The following is a 17,979-nucleotide window of genomic DNA, read 5'->3' on the forward strand; positions in this document are numbered from 1 at the left end:
ATGCACTGCAGTGAGTAGACAAGGCTCCGTTGACGGTACCTTCTAAACCTGTGACCTTTGCCACTTAGTAGGACAAGGGCAGCAGACGCATGGAAACGCCATCACCTGCAAGCACCCTTCCAAGCGATACTCCATCCTGACTTGGAACTATATTGCTGTTCCATCACTGTCACTGGATCAAAATCCTGGAACTCCTTTCCTATCAACGCTGGACTGCGACAGTTGAAGGAGGCAGCTTATCACCACCTTCTCTAAAGAAATAAGGACGAGCAACAGATATTGGCTTTTCGAGCGACGCTAACACCCGATAAAAGAATACAAAAAAACCGCAGCTTGTTTTACCTTCGAGACTTGACCATTTCAATGCATTTCTGGTGGCCTCCCATTTTCTACCTTCCATGCAAGTCTCTTCTAACCTGCACCGACATACTGAGGGGCACCCCTGTACTCGCTGACTTAATGGCTCCTGTTTGAGCAGCACCTTGATTTAAAAATTCTGGATGTTACTTACAAACCTCTCCAGTGCCTCATGCCTCGCTACCTCTGTAAACTCTTCCAACTCTCTAACCCGCAGAAGTATCGGCACTCCTCTTTTAACTACTCCGATTTTAATCAATACACCAATAGGTGCCTTGCCTTAGCTGCCTCAGCCCTTGCCTCCTCGACATATCAGTTTTCCTACCTTTCCTTATTTAAGGTTCTCCTTAAAGCCTATGTCTTTTCCAAGGATTTGGTAATGTGCCATATTACCTCCGTATGTGGCTTGATTGCAAGTTATTTTTTATAATCGTCCCTGTGAAGCATCGTGAGACGTTTTACGACCTTGAACGCGTGATAAAAATGCAAACTGTTTTGTTATAAAGACGCAGGATGTCTGAAATCAATAGACAATGAGCGGCTGATCTGATCTTTTTTGACCGAAGATTACCACATCACCAATTCCACCAACATGGTTTTGTGAAATAAGGGCTGAAAATGCTGGAAACATCAGCAGGCCTCGCAGCATCTGAGATGAGAAAAACAGAGTTAAGATTTCAGGTTGTGACCTTTCATCAGAACTGGGTATGATTCAAGGACGCGACCGGAAACATTGGCTCTGCTTCTCTTTCCATGGATGTTGCCGGATTTGTTGAATATTTCCAGCATTTCCTGTTTTTATTTCAGATTTCCAGCATCCGTAGTATTTTTGCGTTTTACCCAGTTGGGTAACGTGGTCCATTGAGTGCAAGTTTTGGAAAACTGCAATAGTAGCTAATATCCGTTCAGAGTATACATTGGAAATTATTTTTATGTAAATACGCTAACTCCTTAAATATATCGCCAATTTTGTTCAGACTTTCCATGGGGCCAAATTTAATGAGGCTTTTCATGGCTCTACCCAGCAGAAGGATGCTTATTCACCCTTGTGAGGATGACCTACAGATTAGGTCAATAACCCAAAAGGGACACTGAGCTGCAATAAACTGGATTCTACAGGTAAAGCTATCACAATCAAAGTAACGATTTGCGCCAAGGGCCACTATTGATCAAGTGGAAAATGTTATTGCGAGGGACTCCAGCATTTCTGCTGCTATTGAATGTTATCCCGATTTTACAAAGAATACTGCAAAATGTTTGTGCTTTTAGGGTGATTTTAAATTGCGCACCCTTAATCCTTCAGTTCCATTATATTGTAAATAATCCAGAAACTGTGTAGCTTTAAGAATAATTGCTGCAGTTATTGGTTGGGTCGGTTCGTGTCGCTGTCTACCAATAAGAAGCGATTCCGCTGCCAGGGATCTACCTAGTTCCCTAGCCTGGGAAGCACAGAACAGCAGCGAAGAGACAGACAGTGCCTGCGTTTAAGCTGTGCGGCCATGTTCAGCAAAGCTCCTCGGGTGTAGATTTTGCCTTTCTCCATTTCATATTAGTGTGTGGATGTATTTTGAAATAGTGTTGTCGTGTAAGAGACAAGTAGACACGATCGGGTGGACGAAATATTGACATTTTACAGCAACATCCATCCGAGAACAATGGCGGCAAGGAGCAGCGGAGCATCTTTCGTTTTCCTGCTTTGTTTGTTGGATCGGATTTCGGGACAGATTCGCTACTCGATCCCCGAGGAGCAGGAGTATGGGGCCTTTGTTGGGAATATCGCCGAGGATTTGAGACTAAATATTTGGGAATTATCGGCTCGCAAGTTTCGTCTGGTCTCCGATGAAAGGAAGCAATATATGGAGGTAAATCTGGAGAATGGGGTTTTATTTGTTAATGAACGGATAGACAGAGAACAGATTTGTAGACAGAGCTCTATCTGCACCCTTTCTTTGCAAGTAGTGCTCGATAATCCTTTGGAAATACACCCCGTTGCAGTGGAAATATTAGATGTAAATGATAATTCACCCAGATTTCCGAACAGTGAATTCCTCCTGCAGATCAGTGAATCAATTTTGGCAGGTGCGCGCTTCCCTGTCGAGAGCGCGCACGACCCGGACGTCGGCACAAATGCAATCAGCACTTACCAGATCAGTCCAAATGAACACTTTGGCCTCAGAGTTCAGACGCGAAATGACGGGACCAAAAGTGCCGAGTTGTTACTGGAGAAACCCTTGGACCGCGAAGAGCAGTCAACATTTCATCTTGTCCTGACGGCTGTTGACGGCGGCGTTCCCCCGAGATCTGGCACAAGCCGGATTTCGATCACTGTAGTGGACGCGAATGATAATGCACCTGTATTCGATCGTGAAACATATGAATCCAGGGTAGCAGAAAACTCCCCCAAAGGGACGTTGGTAATAAAAGTTCACGCTGCTGATATAGATGAAGCTATCAATGCTGAGCTGACGTATTCTTTCACCAGCCACGTTTCCCCGAGCATTCGCGAATTGTTCAACTTGGACCCGGAAACTGGAGAGATTACAGTTCAAGGTGTACTGGATTTTGAAGAATCGAACGTTTTTGAACTTGATGTAGAGGCTGTGGACAGCGCACCGCCTGGTATGGCGGGGCACGCCAAAGTTTTGGTTGGCCTAATAGATAGGAATGATAATGTACCCAACTTAGACGTAACATTGGTGTCCAGCCCGGTTCAGGAAGATGCTCCGCCGGGGACTGTGATAGCCCTGATCAGTGTTATGGATCCAGATTCTGGCGAATATGGACAGGTACAATGTCACATTTCAGGACAACTTCCGTTCAGACTTCAGAAAACCTTGAGAAACAGCTACAAGTTGGTTACCGATGATATTTTGGATCGTGAAACTGTCCAGATTTACAACATCTCTATTTCAGCCTGGGACGGAGGGTCTCCCCCTCTTTCAACAAATAAAACTCTTTTAGTTTCCGTTTCAGATATAAATGACAACGCGCCTACATTCACACAATCCTCATATAACATATATCTGATGGAAAACAACACTCCCGGTGCTTCGATATTTGCTATTACCGCTGTGGATCCAGACTTAGACCAGAATGATGAAATTAACTATTCCATTCTGGAGACTCAGAAGGAAGGGGGACATGGGCCTGCTTATGTCTCGATCAATTCCAAACATGGAGACATTTACGCGCTGCGCTCCTTTGACTATGAACAACTGAAACATTTCCAGATCAAAATTCAGGCTCAGGATGTTGGGTCTCCCCCACTGAGCAGCACTGTCATTGTCAATGTTATTATCTTGGATCAAAATGACAATGCACCTGTTGTTGTTTCACCTTTAACGTGGAACGGTTCAGCATCAGTGGAGATTGTGCCACAGTCAACAAGTCCTGGATACTTGGTCACCAAGGTAATCGCATCTGATGTTGATTCCGGTCAGAACTCACGGCTTTCCTATCAATTATTGGAGGCCAATGATCTCAGCCTGTTTACCGTGGGGCTTCTCTCTGGGGAAATCAGAGCAACACAACGTTTAAGGGAGCAGGATATCAACACAGCAAGATTGGTCGTGCTCGTGAAGGATAATGGACAGCCAAGCCTCTCCACTACGGTCACGGTCTCATTTACCATTTTGTCGAATGTTACAGAAAATTCTTCTGAACGAACTGACGAACCCGGAGAGTCGAAGGATTTTTCGCAGCTTAATCGTTATTTAATCATTATATTAGGATCAACATCATTTTTGTTTCTTGTAACCATCATTTTTCTGGTTATGCTGAAGTTTATTCAAGACAGAAATATTGCTGAAGACCACAGCTCTACGGGTTGTTGTTACACAAGTCGAAATTTGAATGGCGCCTTTAATCAGAGGTCGGCACCAAAGGAACCCTTTAATTATACCGAGTCTGCTCAGACTGAAGGTTATCGTTATACCGTGTGTTTATCACCAGAGTCATCTAAAAGTGATTTTCTGTTTCTAAAGCCCTGTAATCCTACCTTGCCTTTCAATGACTTGGGTGTCCGGGACACCAACAGAAGAAAATAATTTGGAAGAAATTTCAATGTCGGGAATGGCAAATAATTCACTTTGATGAGAGCTGTTTTCTATGCTTTGAATTAGTGGGTAAGTTTTTTGAGTCTACGACTATATCCTCAAGCAAATTAGTGAAATTGCTTAGTGTTGTTCGCATGTTCTTACCTTTCAATAATGCTAAGTATACCTGCCCATTTCATCACAGCCCTGAGCAGTTTCCATTTATTTAGTGTTAGAATGAAATCCGATTTGTTAGTACATATTAATATAATCGCTGAAATTCTACTCCCCGCTGCTCTGCTAATGTTGCATCACATGTACATTGAGGTTGTTAATGTGACAAGAATAATTTCAGGGCCTTGGCATTGACCAGTGGCTGTAACGATTCGTAAAATTAAAAACTTTCTTCCTGATGTGAAGCTGAATTAAATTCTCTGGTGATACCATTGTGTGTACCACGAATATTGACGGGTTTCATCAAATACACCCACCTGAAAATGTTATATATTTGCCTCAAGAAAATTATACAATAACTAAACTTAATATGTCACTTTCTCAACTTTGTTCCAGATATAATGTGAAAGCAATGGCTGCTTGGGTAAATCATCTAGTTGTTTCGTAGGAAATTGTTTACCCATGGTATATAATATGCCAGTGCAATCCTTTATTATTCAAGTACTTAATCAATTTCCTTTTGTACATTACTGTTATATTTTTACCTATCGTCCTTTCAGGTAATGCATTCCAGGCTATATTAACTCTGCATAAAAAAACCCTCAAATTTCTTCTGGATCTTTTGCAATTATTTTAAAACTGGTTACCATCTCTCACTCTGGTAACAGATTTTTTTATTATTTGCTCTCCCAACTCTCATCATCATTTTGAATACTTCTCTCAAATCTGTACGTAACCTTTGCTACCCTAAGGAAATCAATCCGAGGTTTTTCAGCCTTTGTGCGTAACTGAAGCCTCCCATTCCTGATACCATTCTAGGAAATCTCTTCTGAACACTCTCCAAGGTGTTCTTAAACTGTTTTACCCAGAATTGGACACAATGCCACAAATGGGATGTACTTCAGCTATCTATCAGATACACGCCATGTTGCAACACGTTGTTAAGGTTAAAGTGAGAAGGGATAAAATTGTGCAGCTATATAAAATATATAATGACTTAGTTTACAGTTTACTTTTACTGAAGAATGGTTTGAATTATATAATTCAATCACACAAAAAGTAAGAATTCTAAAAACATTTTGAACGTTGAACTTGACTTATTTATGCTACATAAATCAGTGACACTCATGCTATTGCCTGCACGACATAAATGCAATGGTTTGTGAGCAACTCCACAGAAATATTATTGCAAGATGAATGTTTACCGCACATTTCAACAATTATACGTAGTTCTGGCTTGAATTATTTGAATAACTCAAATCAAGTAACGACCCACCACCCAACTGAAACGGGTCTAACCAATGAGACAAATGACTTCCTTTGTAATCCTGACCCCACTATCATACCTACACAGCTTCCTTTGAAACGTTTGACATATAGCCTATGTTGTGCTCTTCCAACATTTTTCTCTCTTTCATACCCAACGTGACTTCCTTCATTTGGTCGTACGCTCAGCGCACATGATAGCTCAAACATCAGGAAATGTGATTCACTTTGTTGCCTCACACCAAATTTCCACGCTTCTCCCAGTTGTCTTCCTCTTCAATAAGTTGCTTCTTGGTGACATCATCCACAGAACTGGGGCCAGATTCAACATATTTTGCTGTTGATAGCCAGATTGCCCCTTCTATCATTCACGCCCAGCAATACGCTGCCTTTCTGTTACTGCATTTCTTGACGGATATTTCATTTTACACGAACTACAATTTCCTTCAGTTAATCAATGAAAAGACCCAACACTGTCTTGGAACAAACTCTGCACCATTGCGATCGATTCCTTCCTGGGTCACTCTCTTACGCTGCAATCGACTTCTTATCCCTCAACGCCCGAGCAGAGCCAGTCCTCTGTATCAGAAACACTACTTACGACGACACCCCGAACTTCATACAAAATTGCTCAAATTTCATCCCTTGTTCCGCTAAACCCCTTATCTATTTTTTTTTAAATTTCTGAACTCAAATATTTCAATATTAGGCTGCCAGGACTTCCTTGCTCCATGTTCAGTTCGTTCAACACTTTATTTAACCATATTTTATCCCAATTCCAGGTCACCCATCACACCTTGGCAATCTGTGTAGGTTCCTGGTCCTACAATTGCTCACATTATAGCCGTCAATCTCATGTCAAAACGTTATCCTCTTCCCTAATTCCTGCACGCTTTCCAGTTTTACAGCCACCCACCGCACACGGTGCGTCCCTCCGGCTGTGGCCTCTATGTCAGAAGACGCTGTCACCCCGTCCATGCCACTACCCTTACCAGTGGTGGCCGTGTAGCCCATTATCTACGCCAAATCCTGCGAAACGCCTTCATTATAACACTCTACCTGGAATCCTCCAAGATCTTCGATAAAATGTAACTTTTAGGCGAAAACGTTGGTCACATATTGCAATGGGCATTTTGATTCAGCGATTATTCTTTACCTCTTGGTGCTTCTATGACGACCCTTCGAACCTATCGCTTTTTAAACGCTTTACACATGTTTCCCTCATCTGTTATCATTGTTCATCGCTGCCTTCACGAGTATACATAGCATCACATCACACTTTTCAACACTTGCACCTTTGCCTTTATTTTATTCATCAGCATATTTACCCGCGTTTACGTCTGTAGTATTAAATTATGTATTTTCTTAATCAACTCAATTACTTACAGATACTAAACCCCTTATCTTTTTTTTTTTCATTTCTGAACTAAAATATTTCAATACTAGGCTGCCAGGACTTGAATGCACACATTCGAGTTCACTTATCGCTTAACTTTATCTTTACAATATTCACTTTAGTTGCAATCCAGATACCGGTGCCATTTTGACAGTGTTTAATGAATCTTCAGCACGGTATGCGATGCTTAAAAGGTAACTCAACGAAAGTCTTTGAAAGCCAAAGATTTTGGTGGAGGTTATGGTGCTCTGTGTGCCACGGGCTATCGAAAAGCATCAAAGAGCGCCGATGCTAACGCACGGGCTGACTAGGTTCTCTGGATGTGGTCACCAATGCTGTTCACAGGTGGGAAGTTAAAGCTCCAGTTGTGACAGAATGCCATCAGAAATATAGAGTTGTAGAAGTAGTGCACTTATATATTCGGTATACATGCTCTTGCAGATCGTTATGAACGCAGTTGTTTGAGCGTGGGAGAGCAGTGATTAGCCTAACCAGAAATGTATGCTAATAACATTCAAATAGAGGATGTTGCTGTGTCAAAAAAAAACTGAATTGTGAGAGCTGTTGGGATAGCAGTTCAATTATTAACACAGTGAAGGCTGGCACTGGCACTAAACGAAGGAAAAGACACGGTCAACATCTCGAGAATACTGTTCAGATTGTATTTGTCGGGTTTTGATAGACTAAATAAGGGGAAACGGGTTTAACTGGCAGAAGGATCAGTGACTAGAGGATACAGAAATTATGTGATTGGCAAAAGAATCAGAGACGACACGAGAACACTTAGGTGTAAGCAGAAAGTTGTTACGGCCTGAAAATGCACTGGCTGAAGGGGTTGTGAAAGCATATTCAATGATTACCTTCAAAAGGGAAGCAAAAAAATAATTGAAGCGCAAAACTTTCGTTGACTACGGGGGAAGGGCAACTGAGAAGGACAAATTTGTTAGCTCTTTTAAAGAACCGACATAGAGGCGATAGGCAGAATGGTCATATTATGTGCTGTAATATCTATGATAGTATTATTATCTGATTTTATGCAAAGACAACATTGTAAACATGCCTAAAGTGCATGGAATTAGTAAATAGTAACCATTACAAGCAATCTGAAAGCATGTTAATGTCCCGACGGCCGAGAGAGAGGATATTACATTTGATAACTGGTATCGCTGTTTCGCCTCCTCTCCTTTTTGTTTATTGGTTATCAATTGATCGTATGTTGTAATTAATCGTACAATTATGCACTGCAAATCGCCAAGGTGCTGCCGGAATCATCGGATACAAACTATGTCACCCTACTCTGTGACCAGTGCCAGAAAAATTGTATTTCCTACAGTGGACTTATATTCCATCAACAGAAGATTATGACCGCCTAAAGACATAACGTCGACCCATCCCTCATGAAATGGAGGAATATGATTTCTGACATAATAATATGGTGAATGATTCAGTTCATAATAAAGCGTTTAATTAGTCGTAATTGTTAACGAAATTGGTCTATTTTGTCGGATGCAGCTATCGTCTTATGTTAAAACGAAAATACATGGCCTTGAGTCCCATTTATTTTGGGGTACAACTCGATTGGAGAGAGGCAATTGGTTATACATCGTTGGAGGGGCATGGGTAAGGAGGGGAGTTGGCCTTCATGAGCTACCACTGTGAATACGGTGAAAACATTACATAAAATGTAATTAAAAAGAAAATGTTTCACTAGAGTATGGTAAAACAATTGAAAAGAACTGCAGGCCAGAAAATAAACCCAACTGACCAGAAATTATAATAATATTTGTCGACTAAATTTCAGATGCTGTTATAATGATAGAATTGAGAGGGTGTAGCCACCAGGGAAGACTGAACAGACTGGAGTTGTTTTCATTATAAAAGGGAAGACTGAGGGGTGAACTGACAAGGAATTGCAAGATAATGTAAGTGTTTGCTAGGCAGAGAAGGTGTTTTCATTTGGGGGCCAAAACAGAAACTATGGACCACAAATATAATAGTCAGTAACAAATCTAATAGGTATTTCAGATAAGAGTTCTCTAACCAGAGAGGGATTAAAACGTAGAAGTCTCAGGTACAGGATTATATGAAGCCAATAACACAGTTTCTTTTAAGGGGATTCTAGATAAACACACGAGGGAGATAAGAATAGAAGTATTTGTTAATGAGTTAGATGAAGAAGCATTGGGAGGAGGTCCGAGAGGAGCATCAGTGCTGACATAGGCCTTTTAGGTTGAATTGCCTGATCCTGTGCTGTAAATATTAACCAATATTATGTAATGCTCATTGAAGATATGATGGGGTCCCATATGCACATGTATTTTCCGAATCTACTTTAATTCTACGATGATTTACGTATCCTGTGTATTTCAAAGCTGAGTTACTAGAATATTGCTGAACGAAATGAACAAACCATTCTGAAATATATGAGTCTGAAATTATTTAAGCATGCATACTGAAGAATCAACGTTTCCTTTATTTTGAACAATAATTTCAATATTGAAGAAAATTGTACCCAAATACCACAAGAATGCTAGCATGACGATAAAGCTTGCAGATACAAAATTGTCACAGTGCCGTACAGTTTTGTCTTCCGGAATTAGATATATTTATGACTATTAAAAAATCCCAATAGTTGCACTAGAATATCACCTTCACTTACAACGTGCACTTAAACTGATGGACAAAGATATGCTTTGTAATGGGCAAAGCGGAGCATGTCAGATGCAAGTTATACTGCGGCTGCAATTGGCATTTAGCATGCTTGGGAAGCTATGTTGTATTACATGTAGATGCACCATGGAAACCTTTTGACACATACGAAGTTATTTCTCAATAATTCTTATAATGTACTCTTCACGTGATGTATTCAATGCGTTATTTGTAATAAAATACTAATAAAACTGTATGATGCGTACAATGGAAATTTCCCAGTCAAATGAACATATTTTATCGTTACCTTTGGGCTTTACATGTTGATATTGAACCCGTATAATTATGAAAATTAATTGTTTAAAGCCGTGTTGTTTCTGTGATTTTTGAGAACTGCATAAGCAATGAATGTTCTTGACTTTCTATTTCTGAAGGTAAAGTGCAAACCCACCAGTGTAGCTTGATACTGACTGATTGCAAGCCACTATTTTCAGGGCGCATACGAATCGTCATGGCTACGCTTTCATTTTCGTAGATGTGATACTCTGTTCTAATTATATCTCATAATGTTTTGAATATATTTATCATACCCCCAGTGCTCTTTTGTTAGCGCACATTTTGCAACGCTTATGTGTAAAACGCCCGAGGTGAGGAAATTCCATGAGCGTCTTTTTGAAGAATGGAATTATCACTAAGAGGACACGGGAAATTTCAATTTCACCCTTCGGACGCTGAAGCGTCCAAATGTTGCGAATGCAGGAGATGCAGCCCTAACCAAAGATAACTAAAAATAAAAACTCGAGCTGTGAACATAAAAATAACCATGCAATTATAACCCAATAATGTTATTCTACTCGGCGTGCACTTGCCCCTTTTAGACAGTTCTCGGAAGCCTCTCGTATCATTAGAAAAGGGAGCAGAGATAGTGGAACATTCGGCCTGGCATTCTCCTCCTCGGTGACTCATAAATTTGAATGAATCTACAGACTAAACTCCTCTCCAGAGCTCACATTTGCTCAACCTTGAGCGTAATTCTTCTCCACACTTTCAGTTAAAAAATAACATCACACGTCGAATCGCCGAAAGAAAAGGTAAGGGTCAATGGTACCTATGGCACTCATTTTCTCATTTAAAAGTATATATAAATAAGAAGTTGCGGTAATTTAAGGACGGGTTGTTCTTTGGGTGTTAGAAATAACGATAATGTGCTCGATGTCAAAGGACTCAGTCCCCCCTCCAAAACCTATGAACGGACTTGTCAGTCTGAACATGAACCAAACAATCTTTTATTTTTTTGATTCTTTCATGGGACGTGGGTGTCGCTGGAAAGGTCAACATTTTTTGCCCATCCTGAATTGTCCTTGAACTGAATGGCTTGCTTGGCCATTTTAGAGGCCAGTTAAGAGTCAGCCACATTTATGTGGGTCAGGAGTCACAGGTAGGCTGGAACAGGCAAGGATGGCAGATTTCCTTCCCTAAAGGACATTAGTGAACCAGATGAGTTCTTACAACAATCGATAAAAGTTGTCATGGTCACCATCGCTGGTAATTAGTTTATATTCCACATTTATTAATTGAATTTGAATCCCACCAGCTGCCGTGGTGGGATTTGAACCATTGCCCCCAGAGCATTAGCCTGGAGTCGCTGGATTACTAGGGCAATGAGATTACAACCACACCACCGTCACCCCATACATCATGTACGATGCCTGAAATTTATGGAGAGTGCGATTCTAACTTGTTAACTTGAAAGAAATTATGCTGAACTGCCAATGGAATAAGCATGCTGCCTTGTTATGTGATGTTGCCAAGGATTTCCAACATGCTTCAGATATTTTCTTGAAAAGATACTTCGAATGAATTTTGTTCAGAATGCAAATAGTCAAATATTTAATTTCGTGCAACAGTCGCTGTAGACATTTTTTCGCAATTAGCCATGGCACACAAAGGATCAGATGCATCTCTCTCGATTAGAGAGAGGCCATTGGTTATACATTGTTGGAGTGGCATGGGCAAGGAGGGGAGTTGGCCTTCATGAGCTACCACTGTGAATACGGTGAAAACATTACATAAAATTTAATTAAAAATAAAATGTTTCCGAAAAAATCAATAAAGTATTCTTCAGTATATATATATTAAAAGGTTGGTTTTTATACAAACGCTCTAACAACTTGCTATAGATTTCATCAGGTAAAACTATACATCAAGAAAGACAAGGATGCATTTCGCATTTATGCAATGCCTTTCAAGATCTCAAGGCATCTTGAAAGCCTTTAGCATTAATGAAGCAGACTTAAAGCTTAGCCGCCTTTGTATAGTTGGAAACCTACCAGTGATTAAATTGGAGGGTGACAATATGGCGATTGAACTTTGCCGACCATTGGTAATGTGAACGATGTAATTGCCAAAAGTCTCAGGATTCCGATATATCACATTTAAAAGTAAGGTTGAAACGTAAAATGCGATTTCTGTGCGTGGTTGTCTATATATTTTTAGTTGCACACCCGTAAATATGACGGTACCATTATTTAGAAATAGCCTCGCTTTAAGAATAGTTGCTGCAGTTATTGGTTGGGACTCTTCGTGTCGCTGTCTACCAATAAGAAACCAAGACTCTGCGAGAGATCGACCCCCTCCTCCGTCAGGGAAACAGAACAGAATCGTTGAGGTAGACGGCGTCTGCGTTTATGGTGTGCGGACATGTTCACAAAATCTCCCCCGATTGTGCCCTTACATTCCTGGATTCTACAGTAATATATGGATATACTGCTGGCAATTGTTGTGCGTTAAAAGGCAAGCCTATACAATCTATTGTGAGAAATTTCAATATTTTACAACACAATCTAGCTCAGAACAATGGCGTATGTATTGATGAGCTGGGCGTCCTTCATTTTCCTGCTCTGTGTGTCGGACCTGGTCTCGGAACAGCTTCGCTACTCGATTCCAGAGGAACTGGAACGTGGGGCCTTTGTTGGGAATATCGCCGAAGATATGAGGTTAAACGTTTGGGAATTACCGACTCGCAAATTTCGGCTGATTTCAGATGACGTGAAACAATACATGGAGGTAAATCTGGAAAATGGTTTCTTAATTGTTAATGAAAGAATCGACAGGGAACAGGTTTGTAGCAAAAGCTCTGCTTGTTCCCTTTCTTTCCAAGTCGCGCTCAATGATCCTATGGAAATGTACCCCGTCGTAGTAGAGATACTGGATGTAAATGATAATTCACCCAGCTTTCCGAAGAGGGAATTCTACTTGCAGATCAATGAATTAAATGCGCCAGGGGCGCGCTTCCCTCTCGAGAGCGCGCGTGATCCGGATGTGGGTACAAACACAATCAGCACTTACCAGATCAGCCCAAATGAGCATTTCGATATCAAAGTGCAGACAAGACGGGGTGGGAGCAAAAGTGCCGAGCTGCTATTAAAGAAGTCCTTGGACCGTGAACAACAGTCAATGTTTACACTTCTGCTGACGGCCATAGACGGTGGGATTCCGCACAGGTCCGGCACAGCTCAGCTTATCATTAATGTAATGGACGGAAATGATAACGCACCTATATTCGATCATGAAATCTATAGGGCGACTATCGTAGAAAACGTCGCCAATGGCACGTTAGTGATAAAGATTAATGCTGCGGATATGGACGAAGGTACAAACGCTGAAGTAACATATTCTTTCACCGATCACGTTTCTCAAAGTATTCGCGAGTTGTTCAAATTGGACCCTGTGACTGGAGAGATTAGAATTCAGGGGGCACTGGATTTTGAAGAAGCAAATGTTTATGAATTTGACGTACAAGCAGTGGAGCATGCTCCACCTGGACTGGCAGCCCATGCAACTGTTGTGGTCGATGTCATTGACACGAACGATAATTCCCCTGAGTTACAAGTAACCGTGGTGGCCAGTGCTGTGCGGGAGGATGTTCCTCCGGGGACTGCAATAGCTCTGATCAGCGTAACGGACTCCGATTCCGGTGAATATGGAGAAGTTCAGTGTCAAATTCCAGGGAGTATTCCGTTCAAGATCGAAAAATCTTTGAGGAACAACTATAAGTTGGTCACCAATGGTATTCTGGATCATGAACTGACCCCACTGTACAACATCTCCGTTTCTGCCTGGGACGGAGGGTCTCCTCCGCTTTCAACTAGTAAACTCATCTTAGTTTCTGTAACTGATATCAATGACAACACACCAAGTTTTACACAATCCTCATATAACGTGTATCTGATGGAGAATAATACACCTGGTGCTTCTGTATTTGCTGTTAGTGCATTTGATGCTGATTCGAATCAGAATGGAGACATCTCCTATTCCATCCTTGACCACCAAAAACAAGCTATGTCTTCTTCCCCTTACGTCTCAATTAACTCCCATAATGGAAACATTTATGCGCTGTGCTCCTTTGACTATGAACAACTGAAACATTTCCAAGTCAAAGTTCAAGCTCACGATGCTGGGACTCCTCCACTGAGCAGCACTGCTATTGTCAATTTTGTTATCCTGGATCAAAATGACAACGCACCGGTTATTGTTTCACCCTTAACGTGGAACAGTTCGGCATCAGTGGAGATTATGCCCCAGTCAATATATCCAGGATACTTGGTCACTAAGGTAATTGCGACTGATGAAGATTCTGGTCAGAATGCAAGGCTTTCCTACCAGCTATTGGAAGTCACTGATCCTGGTCTGTTTACCGTTGGGCTTCTTACCGGGGAAATCAGAACAACACGAGCTTTTAGAGACCAAGAGATCATTACAAAAAGTTTGGTCCTCTGTGTGAAGGACAATGGACAGCCGAGCCTTTCCAGTACGGCCACTATCTCCTTTAAAATAATGCCCAATGCTACTGAGAAATCATTTGAACGAACTGATGAACCCAGACGGTGGGAATATTTTTCAGATCTAAACAGTTACCTAATTGTCATTTTAGGATCCACTTCCTTTTTGTTTCTCATAACCATAATTTGTTTGGTTATCCTGAAGTATAGGCAAAGCAGAAACATTGCTGAAGACTACACCTCTACAATTTGTTGTTACAGTCGCAGGAATTCGAATGATGCTTTTAATGGGAGACAAGCAGCAAATGAATCTTTAAATTATAGCGGGTCTGTTCAAACTGAAGGTTATCGTTACACCGTGTGTTTATCACCAGAATCGTCGAAGAGTGACTTTCTGTTTTTAAAGCCCTGTCATCCTACGTTGCCTTTCAATGATGTGAGTGTTCATGACACCAACGCAAGAAATTAATTTAGACAGCAAATGCGATTCTCCGAGTGGCAGGTAATGCTTGCTGGTGAAGAATTATTTATTATGCGTTCAATTACAGGTTAAGTGTCATGCACAAAATTGGATTTTCATTTTGGTAGTGGAAAGGTTAATGTGTCCGAGTTACCCACTCCTCTTGCCATTTTTTACACACGTTCAGTAATAGTTATACTTGTCTATAAACCTCATTTTACAGCCTTGTTTGGCAAATTCTGTATGTTAGTAAAAACTTGTCTTCCAACTGATATATATTAAAATATGCCTCTGAACTGAAGCCATATGGCGTCTTCTGAAATCCCACTATCCAATATTTTAGTAGAGTCTAAACCCATTTAGTTGGAGCGGCCTGTATTTGTCCTAAAAAGCTAAATGAAATTTCAGAGCAATCAATTAAGATGTTATTATTGGATTCAAGGCCTGAGTTCAGGACCATAGGGTCTTCTAACAAACAGTGACGATTTACAGAACTAAATATTATTTTTGAATTCGTGTGCATTAGAGTTTCAACTGTGTTCCATTTTGCAGCATCCTCGCGCAATCTTCCCTCTAAGTTCTGTTGGCTGTGTGCAGCGCCATTGATGTAGTGCACAGCCGCTTTACGTTTGGCGCGCCGCGTATTAACACACCATAAAGGAAAGCGGCCTTTTCGTTCCATGCGCAGTACATTTGGAATTGCTTTACAACCACTCACCTTCGAATCTTAGAGGGAAGCTTGCTCTCGCCTCTGAGTTACACCTGAACTCCTGAAACCTGAGCACAAAATCTAGGATGACATTCCAGTATAGTGCAGAGAGCGAGCTGCAATGTTGCAGGTGCCGTGAAATGGCTGATACGTTAAACCGAATGACTGTCTGCCCTCTGACGTGGACCAAAAGGTTGCCGTGGCACTAATTAAAAAAACAGGGGAGTGTCCTCGTCAATATGAGCTGATAATCGGCAAGTTACATTCGCGTCATACAAGTGCCAGGCAATGACCATCTCTAACAAGAGAGAATTGAAGCATCTTCCCTTGACATTCAATGGCATTGCCATCGCTGAATCCCCCAGTATCAACATCTTGGGGGTCAGAGGGTGGTTACCATTGACCAGAAAGTGAACTTGACCAGCCATAAAAATACTGTGGCTACAAGAGCAGGTCAGAGACTGGGAAGTCTGCAGAGAGCAACTCACCTCCTGACTCCCCAAATTCTGTCTACCATCTGCAAGGCATATGTCAGGAGTGTGATGGAATAGTTTCCATTTGCCTGGATGAGTGCAGCCCCAAGAACGCTCAAGAAGCTCGACACCATCCAGGACAATGCAAACCGCTGCATTGACACCCCATCCAGCACCTTCAACATTCACTCCATAACCAATGCACAGTAGCAGCAGTGTGTACCATCTGCAAGGTGCACTGTGGCAACTCACCAAGGCTCCTTCGACAGCACCTCCTGAACCTGTGGCCTCAAACATCATGAAAAACAAGGGAAAAATGGAAAAACCACACGCTCCCCTCCTAGCCTAACGTCACCCTGACTTGAAACCAAGTGAAAGATGCCACCCTAAACCAGATGCTATGGAACTCTCGTCAACATGCCCCCTACCCCCGACACTTGTTCCTGCATAAGCCAAGTCTCACTGTACTCCGTCTTTCACATGAGGGTTTCCATTTAAACTCTCCAAGAACTTGCTTTCGAATTTTCCCCCAAACCGACATTTTTGCTCAGATGCTTTCCACAGGGGTCCACTCCCAGGGTTTTGAACTCTTCTGATATTCTTCTCCCCTAGGTCAGCGCATCCAGCTTTCTTCCACGCACTCTCTTTCACCGATCCAGCCATCATCAGTACAAGACTGCTTCACATTCCCATGGAAAAGTTGTGACAGGCCTTCGGTCATCTCTTTGGACCTTCTGGCCTCTCACTTTAAATCTGCTTCCTGCACTTTCTTCCTTTAAACTTGAAGCGTGGAACTTTCCTCTATTCTTCACTCTTAACTTCACTTAACGGGACCTTTCCCAGGTTCCTGTCCTTCCTTTGACTAGAAGGTCTTCCTGAGACTTCCTCCTGTTTCTTTCTCACTCCTTGTCCGTAGGTCCTTTTTTCTTTAGTTTGGGATTTGCTATCTGTCTGTTTTCATGCCCTTCCTGTTCTGGCACATTCTTCCAACTGCACTCACACTGCTGCTTCCTTCTGTGCGTGTCATGGGAGGGGGCGGTGGGGGGTGGGGGGAAGGTGGGGGCGGCGGTCTCCCTCTCTGAACCCCTGTTGCACATTTTTTCCTATTCTTGTGTTTGCTTTAATTTCTGCCCAAGAGTCGTAAAACACATTAGAAAAGCAGGTACACAAACAGGTTTAGACCTGCTGTGTCCCTCAAAAATGAAACTAGATCCCAGGTTTCACCTTATATCTCACAAATAGAAAAATATATGAATTAAACTTAAACTTAAAGATATAACTTATTCCTAACACCCAAATGCACATATAATTTACTTAAACAATCCCTAATCCCTAACACCCAACACTTTGAAAGAAAGAAAGCTTCACAACAGTCAATGTTTCTTTACAATGGCATTACATCCACCTCACACAAACTTAACACCACAAACCTCTAACAATAGCTTATTACATATAATGCAAATAAATTTTACATTCCTTTCACAATTATAATTATGTCGTACAACTACAAAAATTTAAGCGAAACAAAGTCAATCAATGTAATAAGATTTGTAGGCTTTGTACATCATAGCATTATCATAACTCATCTCTTAAGATTTCCCCCCCTCTTATTCCGAGTCTTTAACTCAGCAAACAATGCTTCATTTAAGTCTACACCCAAATCGTGCTTTTCGTTGGCTT

The 17,979-nt window shown here is 41.5% G+C and overlaps 1 protein-coding gene and 1 pseudogene across 2 annotated transcripts; both read left to right on the forward strand.

Moving 5' to 3' along the window:
• Window positions 1–1,811: 1,811 nt before the first annotated feature.
• Window positions 1,812–4,853, forward strand: LOC144686058 (protocadherin alpha-C2 pseudogene; annotated as a pseudogene). The gene has a single exon (XR_013577840.1). The product of XR_013577840.1 is annotated as a protocadherin alpha-C2 pseudogene (transcript).
• Window positions 4,854–12,649: 7,796 nt separating this feature from the next.
• LOC144686059 (protocadherin gamma-A7-like) lies at window positions 12,650–15,418 on the forward strand. Its single transcript, XM_078551220.1, has one exon. The coding sequence runs from the start codon at window positions 12,733–12,735 to the stop codon at window positions 15,124–15,126; it is 2,394 nt and encodes a 797-aa protein (XP_078407346.1). The 5' UTR covers window positions 12,650–12,732; the 3' UTR covers window positions 15,127–15,418.
• Window positions 15,419–17,979: the final 2,561 nt, after the last annotated feature.

Source organism: Cetorhinus maximus, chromosome 10 (assembly GCF_964194155.1).
Source record: "Cetorhinus maximus chromosome 10, sCetMax3.hap1.1, whole genome shotgun sequence".
NCBI classification, from domain to species: Eukaryota; Metazoa; Chordata; class Chondrichthyes; order Lamniformes; family Cetorhinidae; genus Cetorhinus; species Cetorhinus maximus.

Excerpts from the sequence above, each read along its gene's own strand:
- LOC144686059 (XM_078551220.1), top strand. The coding sequence starts at position 12,733 with ATGGCGTATGTATTGATGAGCTGGGCGTCCTTCATTTTCCTGCTCTGT.